The sequence below is a fragment of the Astyanax mexicanus genome, chromosome 23, assembly GCF_023375975.1.
Source record: "Astyanax mexicanus isolate ESR-SI-001 chromosome 23, AstMex3_surface, whole genome shotgun sequence".
Classification (NCBI taxonomy): Eukaryota; Metazoa; Chordata; class Actinopteri; order Characiformes; family Acestrorhamphidae; genus Astyanax; species Astyanax mexicanus.
In genome coordinates this window covers 6,782,028-6,810,022 of record NC_064430.1, presented here as the reverse complement: position 1 = coordinate 6,810,022, position 27,995 = coordinate 6,782,028, and the positions used below count along the sequence as shown (strand labels likewise).

The 27,995-nt window shown below is 38.8% G+C and overlaps 1 protein-coding gene across 4 annotated transcripts in view; it reads right to left on the bottom strand.

Moving 5' to 3' along the window:
- Positions 1-27,995, bottom strand: part of pkp3b (plakophilin 3b) — a 209,806-nt gene that overhangs the window by 166,650 nt on the left and 15,161 nt on the right. For 3 of the 4 annotated variants that reach the window (XR_007429062.1, XM_022667087.2, XM_022667085.2), the window contains 10 exons: positions 21,970-22,061; positions 18,064-18,737; positions 16,452-16,575; positions 15,213-15,417; positions 13,251-13,425; positions 12,030-12,147; positions 10,893-11,057; positions 9,956-10,138; positions 8,360-8,513; positions 2,650-2,845 (listed from right to left, as the gene is read on the bottom strand). Coding sequence is in view for 3 of the 4 variants with exons in the window: in XM_022667087.2 (XP_022522808.2) it covers positions 2,650-2,845; positions 8,360-8,513; positions 9,956-10,138; positions 10,893-11,057; positions 12,030-12,147; positions 13,251-13,425; positions 15,213-15,417; positions 16,452-16,575; positions 18,064-18,737; positions 21,970-22,061 (2,086 nt within the window). In the remaining variant the exon portion in view is untranslated. The remainder of the gene's footprint in view (positions 1-2,649; positions 2,846-8,359; positions 8,514-9,955; positions 10,139-10,892; positions 11,058-12,029; positions 12,148-13,250; positions 13,426-15,212; positions 15,418-16,451; positions 16,576-18,063; positions 18,738-21,969; positions 22,062-27,995) is intronic. The other variant, XM_022667086.2, reaches the window with a different exon arrangement.

Sequence of the window (27,995 nt, the reverse complement as noted above, 5' to 3'; positions counted from 1 at the left end):
ATACAGCTGCTCAATAATATAATCATTTAAAATGTAAAATGAAGCAAAATTGTTTTATTTTTTCAGAACTGATCATGTTTTGGTCATTTTTTTTTCTTTATTTTATATATAGACTTTAAATATTCACACCTAAGATATCTTTTCAAAAATGGTGTATCAAAAAGTGTGTATATGAGTTTAAATCATAAGAATATTAATGATAGTTAATTACATGGTTTATTAATTATTTCTTTGATAAAATACAGAGAGAGCATCAGGCGGATTTGTTCTTCTTGATAATCAATCATCACACCTCTAGGATACATGTAGATACTAAAAACCTGACACTCAGAGCAGCCCATGCCTTTCAGTATTTTAATCAGGATACACAAAGAAAACCATATACAAAATGTAAAGTTTTTTTAGTCTAAATAAATAAATGTTTAATGCAAAATAACTACTTAGTAAAATGTGCAAGTAAAATATATAAAACTATATAAAGTAGTGCGCACACCATACCTAGCTTTAGTTTGAGTAAAGCAGGTAGTTTCACACTTTTGGGTCATTTACTGATATTATTTGGTTTGAAACATCATATAAATATTGTGGCGGCTCTGGGTTGTGTGTGTGGCTGCCTGCAGGCATGTTTCTGTTCTCCTGTGTGCGAGGATGACACTCGCTGTGTCTGAGCGCGAGTGTACTAAAACTAGCCTTGCGGTTCATTCGATAAACACGGGTGATGCCCAGCCCATCAGGCTGAGGCCGCACCGTCTGGCGTTAGCAAAGCGCGTAGCGGCGGAGCAGTTAGTCCGCGAGATGGCGAGTACGGGCATTATTGAGCCTTCGAGCAGCCCGTGGTCGGCCCCGGTGGTCCTTGCGAAATAGAAGGATGGAAATTGGCGCTTTTGCGTGGATTATCGGCGGCTTAACGCTGTCACGAAGCTTGACTCCTACCCGCTCCCCAGGATCGACGATACGCTGGACCAGCTGTCTGGCTCAGCCTGGTTCAGCTCGTTAGACCTGAGGAGCGGATATTGGCAGGTGCCCCTCGCGGCGGGGGATAGGGAGAAAACCGCTTTCTCGCTCGGTTCAGCCCTATGGCATTTCACGGTGCTTCCGTTCGGATTGTGTAACTCGCCGGCTACTTTTGAGCGTCTTATGGAGCGTGTTTTATGCGGGGTTCCGCGGTCGTGCTGCGTCATTTATTTGGATGATGTCTTGGCGCACGGAACCGACTTCGACTCCGCACTATCTCACCTTGAAATGGTGCTCGGCGCGATTCAGGCGGCTAACCTGAAGCTCAATCCGGCAAAGTGTAATCTGCTAAGGCAGTGCGTGAGCTTCCTGGGCCACGTAGTGAGCGGTGCTGGCGTGGAAACCGATCCCAAAAAGACGGAGGCGGTCCGTGACTGGCCCACACCGCGAGACGCAAAAATGGTTCGCAGCTTCGTGGGGCTCGCCTCGTATTACAGGCGGTTTATTAGGGGGTTCGCGGACGTGGCAGCGCCGCTTCATGCTCTGACTAAGCCTAGTGTGAAATTCCGCTGGTCTGACGAGGCGGAGCGGGCATTCGAGGAGCTAAAAAGCTGCCTGTGCGATGCTCCGATTCTAGCGTATCCGAAGGTGTCTGAGAGTTTCATTGTGGATACTGATGCGAGCGACCATGGCCTCGGAGCAGTCCTGTCGCAGGTTCAGGACAGCTCCGAGCGCCGAGCCTGGACAAGGCGGAGCGCAACTATTGCGTAACGCGCCGGGAACTACTCGCAGTGGTCGAAAGCCTTAAACATTTCCGAGCGTACGTGTATGGGGTGCCCTTTCTGCTGCGCACCGACCACGCCTCGCTACAGTGGCTCATGCATTTCCGTGAGCCCGAGGGCCAACTCGCGCGCTGGTTATCTAGACTCCAGGAGTTTCGTTTTGAAACCCCTCCAGGCTGCCGCGGGCACGGAGGCCGCCCGCCCGCCTTAATGACTTTGTTTGCGACTGATTGTAAAAAAAAAAAAAAAAAAATGTTCTGTTGTACACGGGGTTTGTGTTGGGTTGGTGGGGTCGCCGGGACGGCTGACCCTTGGGAGGGGGGCTATGTGGCGGCTCTGGGTTGTGTGTGTGGCTGCCTGCAGGCATGTTTCTGTTCTCCTGTGTGCAAGGATGACAGGGGTGGGGCATCTCCCTTGGGAGGGGTTATGCAGAGAGGGTGGGCACCACTCTGGATCTGCCATCTGGGAGACACACAGCTGGGTTGGTGGCCTTTGGGCTATTTGAGTTCTGAGGTTGATGGTTTTAGCTCTCCTAGTCTTGTTAAAGACTGTAAGTGAGTGGCAAGCCTGTGTAATAAAAGAGCTTATGAGCGTTCATCATGAGTCTCACGGGTATTCCTTCCTCTTCCACGCCACAATATGTTTGAAGCACTAAAGGTAAATATGTAATATTAAATATTGGTTGGGGAAGGAGTTCTCACTTTTTTAGGTGTTTTTCTCAATGGGTTTCTTGTAGATTTAGCTTTATCGCACTGGGATGTGATCACTATTTTTAGAAAGAGTAAGCTCCGCCCTTTCTAACCATATATGGATTATGTTTATGTGTGAACGGATTCCTGAGTAATTAAGCTGAGAACACAAGGTGAGATTTTGGATGTAAAATCCGTCCGTAGGGTTGTAAGGGTTAATGTACCTGCTGTCATGGGAGGTCTTGATGCCCACCAGCTTGGGCAGTCCGTCAAAGAAGGCGATATCTCTCGCAGCCATGGAGCTCGCAATCACCAGGTTGTTGAGAACACCGCAGACGTTGACCACCACGTCACTGGGCGGCTCCTTTTGAAGCCCGTCGCTAGGCAACTTGGTCACCAGGATATTGACCACTTTGGTAGCTACAGGGTGGAAAAACAATGAAACAAAAACAGGACAGCCATGAGGTCAATAGTAAGAATGAGGGAGGTAGGAATGAATGAGGAAGTGGGTTTAACAGATGGAAGCGAGTGAGAGGAGGGTGGAGACGTTTGGTAGTGAGTAGTAGAAGTGAGAATGATGATAGTATAAGGGACATTCCAGGATTTTGGTACATTTCCTGTCCCACCACTTACATTTCAAATGTACATATCCAAAATATCTAAATGACTATTTTTGTGAATAATGTTCTTGTTATAAGACAAACTGTAAAATATGGTGGAAAAATAAGCTCCTTAGATATTATACAAAAGACCGAATACCTTTGGACCACCTCAAAAAATGGCCGTTTTCTCTTGTCCCACACATTGGGTGACCAACTCCTTTGGCAAATTTAACAATTAAAATAAGCTCTAAATAAATTACCTCCTCTTGTATATTGTTGATATGCATCTCCTTTACTTATGAAAACAACTTCTTTGGTCTACATTGTTTTGCATGTTACAGTTTTTATACTATTAAGTTGTGTCCCACAACATGTGCGCAACCCTGTTACCGTAAGGAATTTTACCTGCAGAGAAAGAGTTCAAAATATTTGTCTACTGGCACAAAGGAAGTGACATCACAAGGACATTTTCTGCCCACATGGCAAGACCAAGAGTAAGTGCTCTAACAATTTTCAAGTTTTTTTTTCCAAATATGTTTGTCCAAGTTGTGTGTGTCACTCAGTGAACGCAACACTGTTACTCATATTGTAAGACTAATAATGAGTAGAGTCAAAATTTACTTTATATACTTATATAACCATGCTTGTCCTTGATCTTGTATACATAGCTAAATTTTACAGTTAGCGTCTGTTCCTGGGGTAAACCACAACTTAGCCTAGATTTGCAACCCTGTTACTCTCAACCCTGTTACTATAAGTTACCAAATATATTGTATAATCTAATTTTAAAAAACTGCTTTGATACCTGAGCTTGACGAATCAAACTTTTTGATAGTCTATTACCTGTATTTAATAAATATATGAATAAAAATGATCAAATTGAAGATCACATTTTCAGAAGTGACCATGAAACCATGAGACCGTGAAATGTACCAAAATCCTGGAATGTCCCAGAAAACACAGTGTCTTAAATGTTTTTTTTTTCAATTAAAAGGAAAATACAGTGTATGACTAGGCTTAAACCCTGTCTGAAAAACGTATTCCACAGGGATTAAGCCTAGTCGTCGGCCAAGTCATCCTTTTAATAGACAATATCAATTCAAAACACCATGTAGCCCTGCCTGATAAACTGCACCAAAGAGAATAAAACAGGCTGAAAAGAGTCCACTATGTATACAAACTGATTTTAGTAAGAACGAGGAAGAACGAGGGTGGGAATTGAAATGGAAACAATCTGAATGAACAGATTCCAAAGATGACTTCAGTTAGTATGATACTCCTTTGCTTATGCAATAAAAATTCCAGCATCTGGTTTTGAGTTGGGAGGAAAGAAAGCAAACCTCTGGCAAGCTGTTTAAGTAGGAGCCTTTGTAATACACTCACTCTAGAACACCCAAACAAAATCCAGATCAAAAGCTATTGTTGTTTTCTTTGTTTAATCTGACCAATATAGAAATTTTCTCCGTAACAATTTATAATAACTTTCATTAATGTATTTTTAACTAATGATCAGTAGATGTGAACAAAGCAGTTGTTCATCAGAATTTGAATATTAACAAATGCTCACACATGACACTGATTTATTAGCATGGATATTTATATTAAAAATGTTAGCAAATCATTAGCTCATCAGAATTTGAACATTAATAAATGTTAAATAAATAAAACTAGTAAATGCGAATTTTAAACTAGGCAAATGTTTATCATATGCATTGCAGTTTATATGGCCAATGCATTCATTAGTATTTACAAATGAGATAGCAACTTTTTAGTTTCTTAAAATGTAAAAAATAATAATTAAGTTAAGTTATTAATCATTAGTTAATGGTTTATTAATGAAACTTATTATAAAGTGTTACCATTTTCTATGCCACAGCCCAAAATGACTGCTTATAAGAAATTAATTGGCAACCCTATAATAAGTGTATAAAAAAGTGATGCATCAAAAGAATAATCATTCTTTTAACTCGAAAAACGACTTGTATGAGCTCAAGTCAATGAGGCCCAAAGGCCATAAATAGCAAAGTGTAATGTTCACAAGAACTAGATCCATTTTAACAATTAGTAGAAAATATACAGCTCTGAAAAAAAATTAAAGACCACTTTAAATGATGAGTTTCTTTAATTTTACCAAATTGAAAACCTCTGGAATATAATCAAGAGGAAGATGGATGATCACAAGCCATCAAACCAAACTGAACTGCTTGAATTTTTGCACCAGGAGTAAAGGCATAAAGTTATCCAAAAGCAGTGTGTAAGACTGGTGGAGGAGAACATGATGCCAAGATGCATGAAAACTGTGATTAAAAACCAGGGTTATTCCACCAAATATTGATTTCTGAACTCTTAAAACTTTATGAATATGAATTTGTTTTCTTTGCATTATTTGAGGTCTGAAAGCTCTGCATCTTTTTTGTTATTTCAGCCTTTTCTCATTTTCTGCAAATAAATGCACTAAATGACAATATTTTTATTTGGGATTTGGGAGAAATGTTGTCTGTAGTTTGTAGAATAAAACAACAATGTTCATTTTACTCAAACAAAATCAGAGAAAGTTAATTTTTTAACATTATTATAGTCCAGTCACAACAGGAGGGGTTAAACTGTCCTTTTAAAAGGCTGAACACAGACAGCAAGAGATTACAGGCCAAACTGGGCTTTTCACTGTGAGCACAAAGCCAGTTCTGTTAAACACACTGAACCCTGAGAGATTTACAGTGCCGGAAAGAGCGTGACTTCAGTGGTGAGCCAAATGAAGGCTGTGATTTTACAGTGATGGTGAAAATGTGCTCTTGTGCATAGATCTACAGGGCAGCCATGCATACGCTGGTTTATGCACTGGTACAATTTCACTGTTTAATATATATGTATATATATATATTAAACAGTGAAATTGTACCTCATATATATTATGTAACTACAGTTTTGTCATTTAGGCTATTTAAGTTAATCAATGGTTTAAAAAAAAAAGCAAAACGAATGAAAACCTACAAAAAAAAGGGCATTTGTATGTGTACTCGACCTTCGGACAAATGTTTTGCTGCTTTGTTTCACATTCACTAGTAACAAAGCAACAAAATAATTAAAATGTATTCCAGGAGCACAATTGTATAACTTTTTTTTTTTTTTTTTTTTTTTTTTAAACACAATTACCGTATTTTTCGGACCGCACCGTATTATAAGGCGCACGATGAGTGAACGGTCTATTTTTAGTGTTAGTCCATACACAAGGCACACTGGATTATAAGGCGCACTAAATGAAACTTTATTTATATCAGTAACAATAACTCTGAGCAATAAATCCTTCACAATATCCGCGACGCTCCTGACAACGGTAGCCGCAACGCTCTGACAGACCATAATATTATGTTGAAGCACAGCAAGTACCGCATTACTCCGCGAGGCTTCTGACTATAATAGCGTGTTGTGCCGAATTCGTTGAATAAACGGTTTTAAAACAGAGATAAAGATTGGATAAGTTTCATTTCTGGATGAAGTGATTTCCAGCGCTGTTTGGATATAACTGTGGATTACAGGAGACTGGATTGATGGATTCTCTTTAGTCTGGACGCGTTTTGAAGGTAGGACCTGTGGCTGAGCGCGGGTGTGTGTTCGGGGGGTGGCGGCAGTGACCGGAGGTTACCCCAGGACAAAAGGAGAGCCTTTTATTACTGGAAACATGCGCTCTGACGCAGCTCTAATTCATGAAACATACATCCTACAGTAAAAGCACAGTTCTGGAATCCGGAGAGCCAGACGGTTCGAATGGTGTATGACATGACCGCATTCGATGAAATATGGACGAACGATAAACGCAAATATGAGAGTTTCGGGCATATTTCGCCCTAAATGTTTATTTTCTGAAAGGATATTCCGCTAAATAGGCTAAATAGCTCAAAAGCAGAGATTCTAAGCTTTAAAATGGTATATTGGATGTCTATATTGAACCTGTAACTGTTCATAACTATTCAGAAACACAGCCAGTTATGAAATATTAAATATTTCTGGCCCGCCGGTGGGCCAGCGCGTGTTAAGAGGTTAACTTTACTTAGAAGTGGGCGCTAAAAAGAAACAGTTTGTGCTATTACCCCAGAACGGGTGGAAAGGAAAGTTTACCGGCACCTTGTTCTGGCCACGGAGCTACAGTGGAAACTAGCCACAGCCGAGAGGCAGTACGGCAGTCAAAGGTAACCGCGCGCTAGCCCAAGAGGGGGATCTTTTTCTGGCGTGGGTGAGGAATTCTGCACAACAGAGCGCCGTGTACCACATAAAAATCGAGGTCAGTAAACACAAGCAAAATCCATACACAAGGCGCACTGCATTATAAGGCGCAATGACGATTTTTGGGAAAAAATAAGTATTTTAAGTGGGCCTTATAGCCCGAAAAATACGGTAAACCACACTATTGGCAGCCAACAGCTTTAAATGTGACTCAACTAACCATAAATATTTGTATGTATTTATTTTACATTTTAAATATACAGGGGTTGGATAATACAAAACTGAAACACCTGGTTTTAGTGCACAATAATTTATTGTGGTGACGGACAGTTCTGGTGGAAACAGGAGAGTTGAGGTGCACATTGAATTCTGCCGTGATTTGATCAGCCGTGGTTTTATGTTTTTTGGATACAATCCGGGTTAGCACCCGAACATCCCTTTCAGATAGCTTCCTCTTACAGCGTCCACAGTTAATCCTGTTGGATGTGGTTGGTCCTTCTTGGTGGTTTGCTCACATTACCCTGGATACCGTGGCTCTTGATGCATCACAAAGACTTGCTGTCTTGGTCACAGATGTGCCAGCAAGACGTGCATCAACAATTTGTCCTTTTTTTCTAACTCTGGTATGTTACCCATAATGTTGTGTGCATTGCAATATTTAGAGCAGAACTGTGCTCTTACCCTGCTAATTGAACCTTCACACTCTGCTCTTACTGGTGCAATGTGCAATTAATGAAGATTGGCCACCAGGCTGCTCCAATTTAGCCATGAAACCTCCCACACTAAAATGACAGCTGTTTCAGTTTCATTGTTCAACTACTGTACATTTATGGCATTTAGCTTCTAACGCTTCTATCCAGAGCGACTTGGTCAAGGTTATTTCTATTATAGAGGAGGTAAAATGTAGTATTAGGAGTCTTGCCCATGGACTATAATTGGTCACCCAGATTGGGAATTGAACCCCAGTCTCCCACATGACGTGGTAGCTCAATGGCATGGTGTTATCCACTGCGCCACTCCAACCATTGAGCATTGCTGTTTACATATACTCTGATTTGTTTCTTTTTTATTTTAATATTTCAATGGTTTCAGTGATTGTTCTGGCACTGACCCATATCGGCCTTGTTCTTGGTGTGTCGGGACAGGTTCCTCAGCAGGCCGGTGAGAGAGCGCAGCTCGGCGTCGGTGGGGGTCCGCAGGTGGTCTAGAACAACGGGCAGCATTCGCTCCTGCTCCAAAGCGACACGGCTCAATACCGACGCCCACTGAAAGAGAGAGAGAGAGAGGGAGAGATAAGAGGAGAAAGAGGTGAGTCACATGAGGGCAGACTAAAGCAAGGTCATGGGAGAAAAGAAGCAGATGCAGAGATACGGAGGAGAAGAATGTGAACGGGGGACCGAGACGGGAAAGACGCCGCTGAGATAAGAGGGAAAGTGAAGTGTGGTGAACGTGTGATCTGTAAAATGTCTCTGAAATGCGATTTTTTTGTGGCAGCGAGGGGAACACTCCCATTTCCCACTTGCAGGGCTGGAGTTACCATAATTTAGGCCTGGGAATGTGTTAAAAACAGCACTCGGAATTTCCATTACAAACAGGAAATGAACTGTTTCTGCAGAGTTCAGGCGATGCATGCAGATTTGTTTCTGCAATACAATAGCAGTCAAAAGTTTGGACACACCTTTCATTTCCCCATTTAATGTTTTTATTTTTTTCTTACATTATAAATAAATAGTGAAGTAATTCAGACTATGAAAGAATGCATAAGGAAATATGTAATACAATTAAAACAAAGCGTTAAACAAACCAAAATACTCATGACTATTTACATTGTAGATTCTCACTGAAGCATCAAGACTATGAATGAACACATGTGGAGTTTTATGTACTTAACAAAAAATGAGCTGAACCTCCACAGTCACCGGACCTGAACCCAATCCAGATGGTTTGGGGTGAGCTGGAGCACAGAGTGAAGAAGGCAAAGGAGCAACAAGTGCTAATAAACACCTCTGGGAACTCCTTCCTTCAAGACTGTTGGAAAACAGTCACCATTTCAGGTGACCACCTCTTGAAGCTCATTGAGAGAATGATGCCAAGAGTGTACATAGCAGTAATCAGAGCAAAGGGGGGCTATTTTGAAGAAACTAGAATATAAAACATGTTTTCAGTTATTTCACCTTTTTTTGTTAAGTACATAAAACTCCACATGTGTTCATTCATAGTTTTGATGCTTCAGTGAGAATCTACAATGTAAATAGTCATGAAAATAAAAGAAAACACATTGAAAAAGAGAAGGTGTATCCAAACTTTTGGCCTGTACTGTACTAAGCTACTTTAATATACAGTATATGACACTAAATGGTGTAAATGTGCCTGTATAAAATCACAAACATGTAGTTTTGTCTCAGAAGTGCCTTTTTGTTATTTTGTTATGGGATAAGACAATATCAAGATATATATTGTATATCACCATTTAGCAATATTGCCTAGCCCTAAGTTATAGTGTTTGATAAACAGCTTTAAACTTTTTTTTGTTGTAGCATGTCTACCAGACTGAAATGAACTTGATCTGTCATTATTAAAGCAAACAGCAAACAGGAACAGAACCTGCAAACAATGGAGATAAGCCTGTCTGCTTCCCTGTGCTAATAGCGGTGCACATTTTTCTGTCTGAAAACAAGCCCGGCTTTGTGTGCTGGAGACGTCTCACCCGGCTCTCTCCCGCTGTTATGTTCTGCAGAGCCCCGGCCGCAGCCTCGCGGGTGGCGGTGTTCGTATCACAGCTCTGCAGGATGCGGTTGTAGATCCCCACGATCTGTGGGTGCCACAGCCACTCCGCCCCCTTGGGCACTCGCGCCACCTCTGTGAACGTAGACAGCTCCTGGTTCCTCTGCTGGGGGGCACAAACCAGCACAACCAATCAGCACGAGAATACAGAAATAATCTTAATTTAACTACTTTTCCCAGATATGAATGCATTAAAATTGGAAGAAAGCCTATGTGGTTTAAAATCATTGCTGCCATAAAACATAAATTATTTATAATTGTAGCATAAAAGCTGAGGGAGCAATGGTCTTAATATATACAGCTCTGGAAAAAAATTAAGAAACCACTTCAGTTTCTGAATCAGTTTCACTGATTTTGCTATTTATAGGTATATGCTTGAGTAAAATGAACATTGTTGTTTTATTATATACACTACAAACATTTCTCACAAATTCCATATAAAAACATCGTCTTTTAGAGCATTTATTTGCAGAAAATGAGAAATGGCTGAAATAAAAAAAAAGATGCAGAGCTTTCAGATCTCAAATAATGCAAAGAAAACAAGTTAATATTCATTAAGTTTTAAGAGTTCAGAAATCAATATTTGGTGGAATAACCCTGGTTTTTAATCACAGTTTTCATACATCTTGGCATGTTCTCCTCCACCAGTCTTACACACTGCTTTTGGATAACTTTTTTGCCACTACTGGTGCAAAAATTCAAGCAGTTCAGTTTGGTTTGATGGTTTGTGATCATCCATCTTCCTCTTGATTATATTCCAGAGGTTTTCAATTTGTATTTTTTTTCCCAGAGATGTATAGTTAGGCAGTGAGACAGAAAGACAGACAGATAAATAGTTATTGTGGACATCACACACTTACATCTTTGGTCTTTTTCCCCTGTGGAGTGAAGCAGCCGATGGCGTCTCTGCGGTGGCTGTCCTGAGCTCGGGTCGGACCCTCCAAGCGTAGCTGCACTGACGGGGGGATCTCAGTGTACAGCTGGAAGGACAGGTTCCTCAGAACACACACACAGTTCTCTACACCCTGGATTAAAGAGAAAGGGTAAGTTAGTTTCCATGGTTACCATGAAACAGACATTAGATGTGGCAGAGTACTACTTATTGATGTCTGATTTCGATATCAGCCGGATATGATCGCTTTTCCTAGTTTCGGCCTATGTATTTTATATATTGCTTATTATATATATTTTTCCCCAACATCTTATAGTGCACTACCCCCCCTCCCCAAAACCCATTTTTCTAAAAGCCATAATGATTATAATGTTGTATTACTAAAATGTTAATGTTGATAATATAATTTGGGACGCACTAGGCTCCCTAGTGTTTCAGCTGCATATATGGCCATTGAAAATAAATGTATTTTAGTAGAATGTAAATATATTAAAGTTAAGAAGCCTCTGCACGGATCATCTTCATACTAGGCTACATACGTCTGCTATGTTCTTGCTGGAGTGGGGGGGATGGGGTGAAGGGGGGTCGTGTGCAGGTGTGATGGATCACAGGATAAACCAATTGGGTGTCGGAATGGTATATGTTTATACTTCTCTACATCCAATCACCAATCAGAGCTATCAATCACTCTGGATGGAGAGATTTGTATCAGGATAGGGCTTTTTTTTTTGGATGATAAGAAGCCGGAATGAAAACAAGCTGAAATGAAATAGGAGTAACAAGGCTATTTTTTCTCAAATGTGAGAAGCAGAAAATTCAGATAATTGTGTTAAAAGTGTAAAAAGTATTACTCCACCAAAGTATAGATTTTAAAAGTAAGGTGACAAAGTATTTGTACTTTATTACTTGACACCTTATAGTGTAACACATGGAATATCAGATCAGCACATCCCAAACAAATATCCTTTTCATGTTCAATATAATACTTTTATAGTTGTATATCTATTAATAATGGCTTTTTGTATTTAGAGACTCAAGTTTCAGGATCTGAAAAAGCACATAAACTCGGTCACTTGGGTTAAGCATTTAGTTTCTCAGGGCTGACCTTGTCTTCAGATTTTCCCTCCTCTAGAGAGTTCTGGATGTACCCCACCAGGGAGTCTACGAGCCCTCGAGTCTCCCTCATCTGCTGCCGGGTCCTTCCATTCACTGAGCTCAGGTTTCTGCAGGGGGAGGGAGGTGAAACAGGAGTTAACGGATGAGATAAAGGTGGATTTCTCTCGGTGTGTGAACCTCATAAGCCCTGTTCACAGTAAACAGTTTGGCTAAATGCAAAGTGCAGCAGTGGCTGAGCTCTTTCAGTCAAATATGTGAAACAAATTCAATATTTATTATAAAAAGGGCAAGAAAAAGGACATTATTAGTATTATTAGTAATCAGCTCTTCTGTTGCAGAAACAGTAATTGCTAAAAGCTTTAAACTGATATGGGCAACATTTGTGCAAAGAATAGGGGTGGGAAAAAATACATATCAATATTGCGATATACATTATCGTTGATATGCATTACCAATACGTTTCCTCATCTAAGCTACAACAACAGTGCAATTTTAGCTACATATTAACCTCATCAGTGCTACTCTACCTAAAATTACACTGCTGAGGTAAAGTCCTGATTAGAGTAGCACTGCTGAGGTAAATGTATAGCTTAAATTGCACTGCTGAAGTAAATTTCTGATTATACTTTTAACTCAGTAGTGCTACTCTAATAATGAATTTACCTCAGTGGTGTAGTTTTAGCTATACATTTACCTCAGCAGTGCTACTCTAATAATGAATTTACCTCAACAGTGCTCCTCTAAATCAGGAATTTACCTCAGCAATGCTACTCTAGTCATAAATTTACCTTAGCGGTGCAGTTTTAGCTATACATTTATCTCAGCAGTGCTACTCTAATCATGAATTTACTTCAGCAGTGCAGTTTCAGCTATACATTTACCTCAGCAGTGCTCCTCTAATCAAGAATTTACCTCAGCAGTGCAGTTTTAGCTATACATTTACCTCAGCAGTCCTACTCTAATCAGGAATTTCCCTCAGCAGTGCTACTGTAATCAAGAATTGACCTCAGCACTGCAGTTTTAGATATACTTTAACCTTAGCAGTGCTACTCTAATCATGAATTTACCTCAGCAGTGCAGTTTTAGCTATACAGTGTTCCAGTTAAACGTTCTTTATCTTTCTTACAAATTACCAACATTTCAACCTGATGACGATAATGACTGTATATAAATGTCTATTTCTTGGCATTAATAAAAAGTGGGACTGTACCTGAGACAGCCTGTGGTGTTGTAGAATATGTCGGCCTCTGACGGGCTCTGCTGGATAACTCCAGAATTTCCTCCTCCAGACAGAGGAACCAGAACTCTCTCATTCAGCTCCACTAAACTCTCCCTCGCCAATCGCTCCTTCAAACTGTCCTTAGACGACAGATTCCACAGAATGCCTACAGACAGAAACAGAGAAAAAAGAACAAGAAAAGAGAAAGAGTCATTAATCATTAAAGCCCACTATGCTGCTCTTTTTGAAGTGTCCAGGTCTAAAGTATGGACTGTAGGGGGGCCACACTATTATGGGGGGTTTCTCCCATTGACTATATTTGAAGGCGGGCCATAAAATATCACTAAGAGACTGGGCAACCGCGGGGTGAGCTCCAAAGAATGTCAAGGACTGTTGTGTGCATGTGTGTGCGGAGGGGGCAGCTCAGGGTGGGGTGGGTGTAGGAGAGTCCTAAAGCACAAAGGAGTCCTCTGGGAGGGTAATGGCTGTGGTCTCGCAGGATTTCAAAAGCTGGAGTGAGTCCAGCAAAGTCTGACCACTCAATTTCTCCCTCGCTCTGTCTCACTCTCTCTCTCTCTGTGTCTCAGGATACACTCCTCGCTCTATTTACTTCAACTTCACCTGCCCTAGCTGCCAGCTCCGCTCACGTCACCAAGACTCACGCACTGTACTTCGATTAAGTTACCAGACCAAGCGCCTTTTACTTTCTAAAAACAGCTACTTAAATAATCATTAACCACCAAAATGTTTGGCTGAAGGCAGATTACCAAATACCAAACAGTTTTTTCCACAGGTTTTAATTCTTTTTAATATGTATTAATAGAAAAACACAGTTACAGAACTACAAAAAAAATAATTAAGTAATTAAGTAATTATTGAGCTCTTAACCTTTTTAATATTGTAGCAGGCAGACAAACAAACAAATCTTATACACAAAGTACATATTTATCTTTAGCAGTGTTATTAGAATTATACATTTTCCTCAGCAGTGCTCTTCAAATTATAGATTTCCCTCAGCAGTGCTATTTTATTCATACATTTACCTCAGCAGTGCTCTTTTTAATTACACATTTCCCTTAGTACTGATATTGTAGTCATAAATTCACCTCAGTACTGCAATTCCTATAATTTATTTACCTCACCAATGCAATTAGAATCATGAATTTAGCTCAACAGGCAATCTTAGTCACAGTGCTATTTTAATTGTAAATTTACCTCAGCTGAGGTGTTGTATGATAAATTTACATAAGCAGTGCAATTTTAGTCCTACATTTTCCTCAGCAGTGATATTCAAAACATGGATTTACCTCAGCAGTGCTATTAGAATCATGCATTTACCACAGCAGTGCAATTTTAATTGTGTATTTACGACAGTTGAAGTGTTATATGACTAAAATGCACTGCTTATGTAAATTTCTTATTAAATTTACTTCAGCAGTGATATTCTAAAAATAAATTTACCTTAGCAGTCCAATTTTAAATTGTGAATTTACCTCAGCAGTGCAATTTTAGTCATACATTTACTACAGCAATGCTTTTTCAATCATAATATTACCTCAGCAGTGCTACTCCGGTCACATGTGAGTGAATTTTATGCGGAGAAAAGCAGACAGACTTTTGGTATACAAACAAATGATGAGGCTCAGATAGTTCCGCTAACGTTTCTATTCTAGCCCTGTATTGCTTGCTTGTGTTGACTGTGTTGACCCAACCCTAAACCCTAAACCAAACCCTAGTTTCAAAGGTTGAAGTTATATGGCTGGGAGTTCACCTGGGCACAGCTATCTGTTCACTATTATACACTGACCTGCTAAATATAATTGAAAGTGAGACTAGTATCATGTCCCATGACTTATGTCATGTTCCATAGAAGCTTAAGAACACTGCACTCACATGTGGGATATGCATGTGTAGGTGGTAATGCCTTCTGTGAGATCCTCCTGCTCCACATACCTGTGATGTTCTTGCGGAGCTCATCGTCCGGCTCCTTCAGTGCACTGACCAGTTTGCTGATGCCTCCGGCTTCTATAAGTGCAGTCTTGTTGTCCATGTTCTCGTAGATGAGGTTGCGAGTGGCGCCGGTGGCGTAGCGCTGCACCTCCTGGTTCTCACTGCTGAAGAGCTGCACCAGTGCAGGGATGCCCTTCAGGGTTCGAACCTATTCAGGATTCAGAAGAAACACAGATGTTTAGAGACCGACACTAAAGCCCTATCTGGACGGGATTAGTTTCTCAGGGGATCCTAAGTTAATTTTCTCTTTTATGGGGGTCCTCTGTGATTTTATTCCTCTCCAGAACAACCATGTGCGTGTTTTTTCTCAGACATCCTCTGAGAAAATGTCTCAGTAGCTACCTAGCTAGCTAACTTTCCCGTTCCACCTTAAGTGGTGCAACAGAGAGCAGAGCCTGCAGCACTTAAGGTGGAACAGAAATATAAAATAAAATAAAAGCTAATAAAACCTAATTTCAGTTCCCCATCACAAAAGAATAAAGAAATTGAAAATAATAATTGATTTCTGCACCACCTCCCTCCTTTCTGAAGACATACAATAAAATATGCCCTAAAATTAACTAGTAACCAACAGCAGCAGCTAGGCTACAGAACTTGAAGTGTTTCCTTATTCTTAGGGGCAGAATTTCACCCCCCTCCCCCTTTCTATTATAACTCTGTTCCAAGGGGAAGGGTTACACTTGAAATCAAAGGGTAGGGGTAAGTGTTAGGGCCAAGGGTGAAATGGGATTGAGCCTTATATTCCTTTCAATTTCGATTCACAAACCTATTATCTATTAATATAAAGAACGCTGGCGTGGAGTTCAGTTATACATGGCAACCCATTCAAACATCTGCAGCTTAAATGAAAGGTTTTGCTCTGTTTTTGTCAGCATGTGCTCTCAAGCGGAATATTCTTCTCCCCAGGCCCTGCGGATTATCATTAGGGACACTGGGAAAACATTCCATTCACCAGGTTTACTGAGTCTACTGATTAACAAAAGCTCTTTTATATCAAATTATTTCCTTTGATTTGAGTTTCCTTCCTTTAGAAGACAAAAAGTAAAAGTTCAAAAACTTTGGGCTTGGGATAAAAAACAACACATAACAAAGTATGTATTGTATGTATGATATTTTTCTGTTGGTTAATGATCAAATTGTCGGCAGGATCTAAAAAATTGTACTATAAAACTTGGTGTTTACCAGGTCCTTGGCGTCGCTGCTGTGGTAACACTGGTGCTGGACATACGCTGCTCCCAACATCTGCATAGAAACGTCTGAGGAGCTGAGATAGCTGACTGCAGCTGGCATGTCCAGGCTATGAAATCTGTTCAAAGGCCAGAAAAATAGGAACAGAAAGAACAAAGTTAGGGTTGAATACATGGTAACATCACAGGACAGGCTGTCTATTGTTTGCCACTGTTGTTTGACAGTGTGCCAATTGCCTGCTAAAAGGGAAATTCCACCAATTGTTCTACATTTACTGTATACTGTAGGAATAATCCATTAATTAAATGTTGATTCTAAAATCCCTAAATCACCAGTGAAGCTACACAGGTCTGAGTAGTCGAAGTAAGGCCAAATATTAATATTTCGATATATCGTGTAGCATCACAGCGCACTCAGAGGAAAGTGCAGTGACTTTATTCTGATAAATCAGCTCACAGACGCAGCCTTGTGCTGATCGGTATCACCCTAGGAGTGATGAGGGGAAAGAGCGCCATCTCAGTGCTCTGGTAGCTGATGGCAAGCTGCATGAACAGGATTCAAACCTGCAATCTCCCAATCATAGTGACAATATCGAAATTCTGGGCCAATGCCGATTTCTAATATTACACATACATATCTGCCAATGAATGCCAATATACACATTTATAGCTTACAGAGAGAATAGATAGCCTTCAAACTTCAAAACTAATAAAAATAAATAAAAATTAGATTAAATCAATACATTTTAAAATAACATGGCCAGTGTTGGATAATTGTAGTTGTGCAGTGTCACTTGGTCCTTTTCCAGCATAAAAAATACAATGCAGATAAGGAAAAAAAAAAAAAAAGAAAAAAAAAAAAAAACAATTATCGGCCAATACCGATATAATTCTGATAACGATGTACATCCCTGAAGGATGCGTCTTATAATTACAATAGTATCTTTTATCACTGTTATTTCTTGGACAATACATTGTTAAATAAAAAAATCAGGCCTACATCTTGTATTATATATATATATATATATATTATGTTATTATTTGTTATTGTTTTTAGTTATTATGCCTAAATTGTAAGTTAATTTATTTGATGTTCTTTTTGTTATATAAATTTCTCTGTACAGTAATTCTACCTTGAATTTTATGCTCAGAAGAACAAAATAGATTTTAATTTACTTTTCATTTTAGTAAAATCTACAGAAAATTAAATGGAAAAAGAAAATGCTTTAGAGTGACCTTACAAGTTTACTTAATGCATCATAGGGAATCTGTGTATTTAAAATGACGAGCCACAACAAATCACATCCATATTTAATGCAGACCCCATCCTGTTCTTTAGTACTCATAGGATATAGTTCCTGTCCCATGACTTTTGGCATGCCAGTGTATGATGACTATACTAATCATATTTCCATTTTTTTGGGGGGATTAAAACTATTATTTTAAACTGATTAGTCATTGATATTTAAATACAGCATGTAACACAACTGGTAGGCACCAATTAGAATGCTGTAATTTGCATAACACCAATTCGTGGTTGCATGCATTCACTGCTATCATGGAAAGCTAGCAGTTAGCAGTTAGCGAGTTAGCGCTAATTCCCTCACCCTCCTTGAATATCACTGCCTGTAGCTCCATCAACTCCAGCATCGAGTATGTCCACCCCTCGGCCCACGCTCTTCAGGCTGTGCATGGACCCCGCCCTCCTCATGCCGGTCTGGTAGTGCCCACCGGCTATCATGGTGCTGCCCCCGCTGGACATCTGATGCCACTGCATGGTGCTGTTGTTCATCCTCTGCTGCTGCATCTGCCGGTTGTTCATGCGGGTGATGGTGCGGTGAGCAGGGCCTTTGTAAGAATACTGATGAGCAAGCTCCGCCTCCCTCCACCCTCTGTTCATCCCCTCACGAGCTAGCGTACCGCTAAGCGTGCGTCGTATCGGTGCCTCGTTGGGTAAAGTGCTGGGGCCGTAGTAGGTGTGATGTTCCGTGGAGGCCATGCCCTCTTGGTTCATCCAGCTGGGCACAGGGGAGGACTGTAGCGGTACTGTTTGAAGGCCTAGTGATGCTACGTCCTGCTCAATCCGGCTGACCGCTCTGGAGTCGGAAGCGTGAGCCTGGCCTGCGTAATGGCCGCCAATGTACTGGTCATCGTAGCAAGCATACGGATGGCCCACCACAGCTGGCATGGGGACGCCGTAGCTGATCCTGCTGCGCTGAGTGCCCGTCTCCACGGCCGAGCGAGAGCTGAATCCTCCAGCATACTGAGACAACCGGGGGTTCTGGGTAAGAACAGGACAAAAAAAAAAATAGGATTAGGCATTTTTTATTTTTATTTTTTATGCACTTTTAAAATTACATGTTGCATTTACTTACAAACATATTAGGGAAGATTTCAATCCAAGGATTGAGCCTAGTCCTGAAATACACAGCATTTTGAATGGAGATTTACTATTGAAAGGAAAGTATAGTCCTGAACTAGGCTGATTCCCAGTCTGTGAAATTGTCTAACAGTTCTACAGAACTGTTAATAGTAGGGGTGTGACGAGACACTAATATCACGAGACGAGACGAGACACGATACTGGGTTCACAAGAACGAGACGAGACGAGATTTTAAAAAAATTTTTTAAAGAAAATGTCAAAGAAAAAGAAAAATATAAAATAGAAATAAAACTTTTCTAGATCTTATATAGTGCAAACAATAAGTGCAAACCACAACCAGTCATATTAAGGCTATGGTTTGTGTTTTTTCTCCTAAATATCTTGTAATTTAACTATGCATAACCATAGTCAGACAGACAGACAAACAGACAGAAACAGATAGGCAGACAGATAGACAGATATTTTATTCATCCCGAAGGAAATTTAGGCAAAATGCAGCCAGATATACAACTTAAAAGTAGCAGAAGCATCTTCTATGCCAGGGGTATTTACCTATTTATTTATTTATTATATAATAGGTATTTATTTATTTAACCAATTATTTCCCCATTGCCCTATTGTCCCAACCATTGACTAGATCTCTTCCTACTATACAGTGCCACTAGAGGCTAGCTGATGTTCCACAACACAACACTGTTTATAACCAAGTATTACTCTGAATATTTGACAACTAAAAATATTTAAGCTAAAAATGGGAATGAAAATATTTTATTGTTTGCAGAATTAGTGAAAAGACTAAATCATTTATGCTGACAAATGACTAATGGCTTTGTTTTTTCTCCTACATTGTAAATTAACACTGAAGTGATCCAGACTATGAAGGAACACATACGAAATCCTGTAGTAACTTAAAAAAAAGTGTTTAACAAACAAAAATACTCAAACCAAATCAACTCTGATGAACTTATCCTGTGCAATAACGGAAAGAAGAAACTCTCGCTCTTTTTTTCTTGGGGCGGTCCTGATGAGAGCCAGTTTCATCATGACATTTCTGATGGTCTTTTCAACTGCACATGTGTTTAATTTCTTGAAATAAAGTTCTTGAAATATTTCAGATTGACTGACTATTCACTGTATACCAGTAACTCTACCTCTTCATTACTTTACAACTGATGCTCTCAAACACTTTATTAAGAGGCAAGAAATTCAAGTAATTAACTCTTGATGAGTTCAGCACAGCTGTTAACTGAAAGCCTGAATTCCAGATGACTGAGAAAATCCAGCAAAGATGTGCAAATCTGTCAACTAAGCAAGAGGTGATACTTATACTTTGCATGAATTTGGATTTTTATTTTTTGAATTAATTGTATTTAGTACTTTAAAATCCTTACTAAGAAACCTCAAACAAGTGCTAAACCATTAAATCACACTGAATTCTCACCACAGTCTTTGTTGTAGCCTGGATTAAGTCTGTGCTGGCACATCTCCCTGTTTTTCTGCTATCGCAGCAGGAGTTATTGAGGCCTCCTCTTGGGCGTTTGACTCATGAGGTCATGAGTTGGGAATGTTCCAGATGAACCCTGAGCTCGATTGAAGCCCACTGGTGCTGGACTTCACCTTCTAAACTTTCTAAACATGGCTGTGGCAGGAGAATGTCAAATACTACACCGGCGTGAGGCAGAGGTGCAGTGTTAAAGTGTGTCACGGTTGGGGCATTGAGACCCTTTGTCATAGAGACAACAAATGCCCACACCTAAAATAAGACTTTGGGTAGGAGTCTGGGTTATGGACAGTGTGTTGAGCTCAGATCAAACCCAAAAACATCCAAAAACATCCACTCACCATATAAACTGTCATTATGGGCCAGAGTCTGATTTAAACTGGACATTTTGAGTAAATAGAGTGTTAAAACTGAGCTTTTAAAACGAAACAATTTTTTTGGGCTTGAATGAGCGAAATCCGTTCAGAATGATGTTAATTAACATTGCAACACTGAAGAAACATAGACCTATTATTAAAGAAAATTGCCTTTAATAAACAGGTCTTATAACATAAAATTATAATATAAAACACTTTCTAAACAAACAATTTTTTTATATTAAGCTTATAGCCTACATCCAAAAACAAAAAAACAGCAATAAGGCTATGCACTGCACAATCATTAAACAAATATAGATCAAGAACAATATATATATATATATATATATATAATTTAGGTACCACTTTAAAATAAGACTAAATGGTTTACTATTATTTTATTAATGGTTACTAATTAGGTTGTAAATGTCTTAAAAATCAATAATAGTCGGTTATAACACATACTTAGAAAGGGCAACAATATAGATGGCTGTGGGTTCACTATTTGACAAACAACAGGTCATTGTTGCCCTTTCTATGTATGTGTTATAACTGATTATTAATGATTTTTGGCATTTACAACCTAATTAGTAACTATTAATAACCCAATTTAACCCAACATTTATAAACCCTTTATAATTGTAGTCTTATTTTAAAGTGGTACCAATAATTTACAATGACTTTCATCTACTGTAATATAATTAACAAATGTTTAAGAATAAACACTTCATTTTAGGCATCATTATAGGCCTCATTTTCTTGAGCCTGACCCGATGCTGCCCGAGGAAAGTGGTGGGAAATCTCAGCCAGATCCAGCCCGAGTTTGGGTAGGGCATCGAGTTAGGCTCAGGCAGAGAATCTAAACTCTAATGGAGTGGGGTTAAGTATTGGTTAACTCAGGTTGCGTTGCGTCTATTTTTTAAATAGTACCTAGAGTCCAAAATAAAGATTCCTATGTTTGTTGCACTGTATATGATCATTTAGTCTGGTTAGATTGGTTAGATAAGCACTCAATCCAATAATTCTGGAGTTAAAAGATGAGTTGAGAATTTAGGGTGATTTTATTGTCTCTGAATGCAATCAAATTCTCAGAGCAATTCTGCAAAATCTCCAACAAAAGCATGATAAACTCTTTAATACTCTTGAGTTTTAATTTTTCAGAAGAATCCATAAATTAGCAGGTGTCCCAATATGTTTGCACTCCATATATATATATATATATATATATATATATATATATTTGCTATTATAAACAGCATAAATCAGCACTTACTATTACTCTGCTGGTGCCGTTGTACATTAGTGACTTGGAGCTGAATCCAGCGCCTTGGCTTTGGTATCTCATCGTGGACGGGCCATCATATTCTACAGAGAAGAGGAACACAATGACATAATAAACATCAGATGAGTACATGTTCATTATCTTGTCTTCATCACATGAATACACTTTTTTTTATATATTCAGCACAAAAAAGAAACCAACAGCATTAAACCTGAGAGACATACGATCCAGAAAGACACCTGATGCTGCTCTGGCTTGCAGCATTCATTAACTCACTGCAGATCAGGTTTTCCTGCAAGCCATGCGGATCCACCACCCTCTGTGGGCTGTGAATAGTTAATTAGATGTCCGCATCCAGCAAGAATGTGGACGGCGTCATAGTTAAGACCCCAGGAACCTCAAAATGGGAGTTGGTCAAGCGAGCTCATGCTTGAAGTAGAAAAGGGAAGGCAGGCCAGCATTACGTCTGATTACATCTTATTACAGAGAAGTACAGAGAGAGTAGTTAGATAGTTCCTATTCGATTTTTGAGGAATTTATCATTTCTTTAGTATAAACAGATGATATAGGGTCACTTTCCCATACAGGGATTAAGCCTAGCCTTAAGACTATAAAACTGAGTTTTACCCTGAGTTTTCTTTTTGTTTTCAATGGGAAATCTTAATTCAAAATGCAGGACTTAATCCCTGTCTAGAAACTGGCCCATAATGTCTATTAGGCGTGTGCCGTATCGTATCGTACGCAATAATATCGCAAACATTTTTGAATATCATGAACAATATTATACTTTACAATATCGTGCCACATCACGTACCCCTAATTATCACATCAGTGTACTACTTTTTTTTTTTTTTTTTTTACTGTTTTCAGCAACAAAAAAAAAAAAAATTCACACTGTTCTCAATTCCCATTATATTATATATCTACTAGAGACAGATTATATCTGTCCAGTATCATTTATTTTACTTTAATCCTGGATATATAGAGATTATATGTAATGTGCATTATTAATATTATGACATTCTGGATCATTGACTTCTGTTACAAATCTGATAAAATTCTTAGTATTTTTAATATGACATATTTTAGTGAATAATTTTCATTTTGCTGCAGCAGTATATTCTTGAAATATATATATATATATATATATATATATATATATATATATATATTTTTATTTTTTTTTTTTTAATTCAGCGTTTTGTCATATCGCCAAGAGTATTGTTAGTGCGAAAAATACCATAAAATATTGTGAACATATTTTAGGGCCATATCGCCCACCCCTATATGTCTACACAAGTATATTTGTACTTAGTCACACTTTAGCTTTTAGTATTCAGTCTCCAACTCATTTTTTGTATTTTCTTTTGTTTGTTTTATATTGTTGTATGGGTTGTTGGAAAGCCTCTGCATTTGCAATTAATGACATTTAGGCCATTTAGTCAGTCATGATAATTACGATATTAACTTATAATAAAATTTGAGCTAGGCGATATTGTAAAAAAAAGTAATAAATACATTAAAAATAATAATAAATCTCAATACTTTACAAAAACATGAGTGATTCAAAGTTTGCAATTTCCAGTTCTTGCACAACAAGAGAAGTACCCTCTACCTCACTGTGCCTCACTCTAACTCCAGTCTTCGAATCCTGTTCATGCAGCTTGCCATCAGCTGCCTGAGCCCTGAGAGAGCACAATTGACCTTGCTCTCTCTCTGGGTGGGTACAGTAGAGTAGATGGGGCATTTTCCCCTCATCACTACTCAGGTGATGTCGATCAGCACAAGGCTGCGTCTGTGAGCTGATGTATCACAACCGAGTCGCTGCGCTTTCCTCCGAGTGTTAGCACTGTGATGCTACTCGGTAATGCTGCATCAGCAGGCAGAGTCTGACTTCACATGTATCAGAGGAGGCATGTGCTAGTCTTCACCTTCCTGGTGTTGGGGCATCATCACTAATGAATTTGCTGTGTAAATTGGGGAGAAAATGTGAATTAAAAAATATGTATACTTTACAAATACGCTAATCTAGAAAATGCCATGCTAGATTTTTTTTTCATCATGTCCAAACCATTCATTCTCTTTCATTCTCCCACACACTGTCCACTTCTAATACATATAAACACAGTTCCAGTGTTTTGACTGCAGCAAATGTCTCAGGCCACAAACCACACTGTGTACAGAATAAGGCTGGCATTCAGTTAAAGGCTTCCAGAGGCAGGAAACAAAAGGCAGCAGGGAGGTGATCCAGATCCCTGACCACTCAAACGAGAAAAGTACAAGCTGACTAAAGAGATCTAGAAGCATTAAAGGAATGAATAGCGACGTTGTGGGAGAAAGGATGACGTTAACTACGCAGTAAAGAGAAATGAGCACAAGCGAGCCAGTAAAAGTGAGTTAAAGGAAAAAATGCTCAACGGATTTCCTGACTTTGACTGAACAAAGAGCTGGACAGAAGGGCACGACCTCAGTACAGTAAGAATTACAGTGAAAAAAGATGAATAATTACAGTTATTATCTATGTTTAGCCTTTTTCTCACATTAATTCCCTCACAGAGTGAGACGGGTAAGACAAGATAACAGTGGGAGCGAGAGCCTGGTGGTGCTGCACTTTCAGCTTAAGCCTTTAAGGGTGGGATTTAGAAAATTTTACAATGGTTTTATCTGTGGTTTTCTTTTGAAGATAAATCAGACCTACTAGCTGCCAAGAGTCTGAAGCATAGTCTAATCTCAGATCCTCCTCCACAGATTTCACACTGAGAACGTTTCTCTCTCTCTCTCTTTCTCTCACACACACACACACACACCAATAAATGATTCACACAGTTCAGTGTATGCACTTTAGAAGACAGGTCAAGCTACTCGGCGCAGGAATTTGACCTTTTAAACAACTTTCACACTGTTTAAGAACTTTGCACCTTTAAACTGACATAAAAAACAAATATTAATGGGTTTAACGGCTTTGTGTCTCCCTTATGTACTGTAGCTGTATAAACCTCCAGTGCCAAAACACCAACATGCCCAGTATGGCTGTGTATTACCATGACCTTGGCGATATGATATGTATTATCCTACATTGGTTGGTTGTTGGGGTTTTATTGCCACTTCAGCACAAATTTGCCAGAATTTGTGGCATACACTTGGTTGTATATGTCTAGATAGAGTACAGTTGTTCAAAGGTTATAGCATGATAAGGGAAATGTAACTCACTACATATGTATTAAATTAGATGTTTGAGGTTAAAATGTGATAAAAAACTTTAAACTTCCCTGGTGATGTTTTTTTTCTTGATAGTAAAATTGTCTTATACGGTTATGGGCAGGACACTCGATGAGGATGTGTTTCTTTGTAGGGGTGGGCGATATGGCTCTAAAATAATATCACGATATTTGAGGGTATTGTTGCGATTATGACATACTTGGCAATATAGGAAAACAGAAAAATAATTCATTAATTTCAGGAATATAGTATAATAGTATAACAGTATAATCATAATGTGGCAAAATAAATAATATAGCATAAAATAATATAATGCAGCAAATAATATTGCAGAATATTTTCATGCAAATAAACTGCAAACTAAAACAATTATACAATAAATACAATATTCACAGTATTTAAATTTTCACAGTAAATAATAGACTACTTTTAAGACAAACCATCCCTATTATCACGATAGGGATTTTTAATATCATGATGTTTCTGTGTCACAATATAGTGTATACGATATAACATTGCCCACCCCTATTTCTTTGTTAGTGGGATGTTGCATGGTTGACAAGATGGTATTTCGTCGTTTGTTATAAGGTGTCTATGTGTTACCTATGCGGCATCTTAAGATCTTGAGTGTAGATTGTCTGATCTGATGTTGAATTGTGCTTGAAGATTGTCCATCTTAACAAAGGCTGAATTTCATTCAGTTTATTGCCAAGCTCTTGGTGCATCAGTTGTAAAGTAGTGAAGAGGTAGAGTTACAGGTATACAGTGAATAGTGAATATTTGAGTAATGTTCTAATCCAGATTATGAGAAGCAACAACTACTCAAGTAAATAAAGAAAATAAAATCACAGTCAATCTGAAACAGTTCATGAAACTTAAAAGTATCCACAAGTGCAGTCCCATCAAATCCCATCAAAAACGTTATGATGAAACTGGCTCTAATCATGACTGCCCTAGAAAAGGAAGAGCGAGAATTACCTCTGTTGCAAAGGATCAAGTTTATTTCAAGTTTATTTGTTTTCTTATACTTCTTATACTAAAATTTAAGTAAATCCAAACCGTGCACTGCTTTAGTTATCAGTAAGCCCAATTGTTCTCTGGCTAATGGCTACTGACTGGCTATTTAAAGATGATAATGCTGGGAACAGCGGAAAACAAGAAAGGAAGAGGAAGATGACGGTCTGCTACGAGATAGAGATTAATAGGACATTAAGAGGACCATGACCCAAACAGAAGACAGGAAATTCTGAATCACCACTGTCAATATGGTCAAGGAGAGTGGGACATCAAGTTGATGGCACTTAGTAATATAATATGAAGACTAAATAAAAAAGCATTTTATTATGAAATATAAAAGTTATATAAAATATTCTAATAAAATTCTAATTAATTGCGAGTTCAGTCTATGACTTCAACATCTGGCTGCAGAATAAGCAGAGAACGTATAAAGGACTGTTGAAGAGAAAAGAAGCTTCTGTTCTGGGCGAAAGGCCAGACCCTACTTGATGGACAAAGGTAGGACTCAGCGAAGAGAAGACTGAATAACAAAGAAGGGTTTTTAAAGTTCTGGTACAGGATGACACGGTCCTGTTCCCAAATTTCAGTTACTAACAACAACAAAATGAAAGAATCTCTAATAATGACAGATACTAAGAAATTAATCACTGAATTCCACTGAATTTGCGAATCAGCCAGAAATTCACTCCCTGATGATAATTTTGACACCAAACACGTTAAACAACCTTCACTGGAACTTTTCACAGAGCCTATTTTTAGCTTTATTCAGGGTTAGATTTGACTTTGGACCAATGTTTCAGTGTTACAGGAAATTAGACTGAGGCAATACAACAGTGACTGCGTTTACATGCACTTAAATACTGTATCTGTTCATAATCTGACTACTGCATTTATGTGATGGCTCAGACTTTCAAAACAATCATTTACGCAAAGAAAGCTTAGATCAGGCCAAAAAAATTCCAGCCCATAAACTGTCATTATGTGCCCGAGCCCGATTTAAACCCAAGAAATCTTTTTAGAAAGCAGAGTGTTAAAAGTGGACTCTTTAAACCCATTTTGGGGCTATTTGATTGAGCGAAATCTGTTCAGAATGACGATAATTAACATTGCAACACTGAAGAAGCGTAGACCTATTATTTAAGAAAAATATTTATTAAGAACAGCTACACACAGCACTGCAAGTCAAGTGCACAACTTTTTTAAAACAAAGTTTGATTTGTTATTTAGCTATAGGGGTGTGACGAGACACTAATTTCACGAGACGAGACGAGACATGATATTGGGTTCACGAGAACGAGACGAGATTTAAAAATAAATTTTAAAGAAAATGTCAAAAATGAAAAATGGCTTGAAATTAGAGTTTTATTTGACAAAATCATATAACGCAAACTTAACAGACTGGTTTCTTTCACACATTGATTCTATAAGAAAAATATAAAATAAAAATAAAACCTTTCTAGATCTTATATAGTGCAAACAATAAGTGCAAACTACAACCAGTCATATTAAGCCTATGGTTTGTGTTTTTTTTTCTCCTAAATCTCTTGTAATTTAACTATTCATAACCATAACCAGTCATATTAAGACTATCCTTGAAGTGCAAACAGAGACAGAACTTTTTTTTTTAAATACAGTACAGAGCTAAGAGATTAGTACAACTGCCTATGAAACAGTCACGTGTAGGATTGGGACAGTAAGAGCACTGTCGCGCGGGGCTCACCTACTGTCGCGCGGGGCTCACCTACTGTCGCGCGGGGCTCACCTACTGTCGCGCGGGGCTC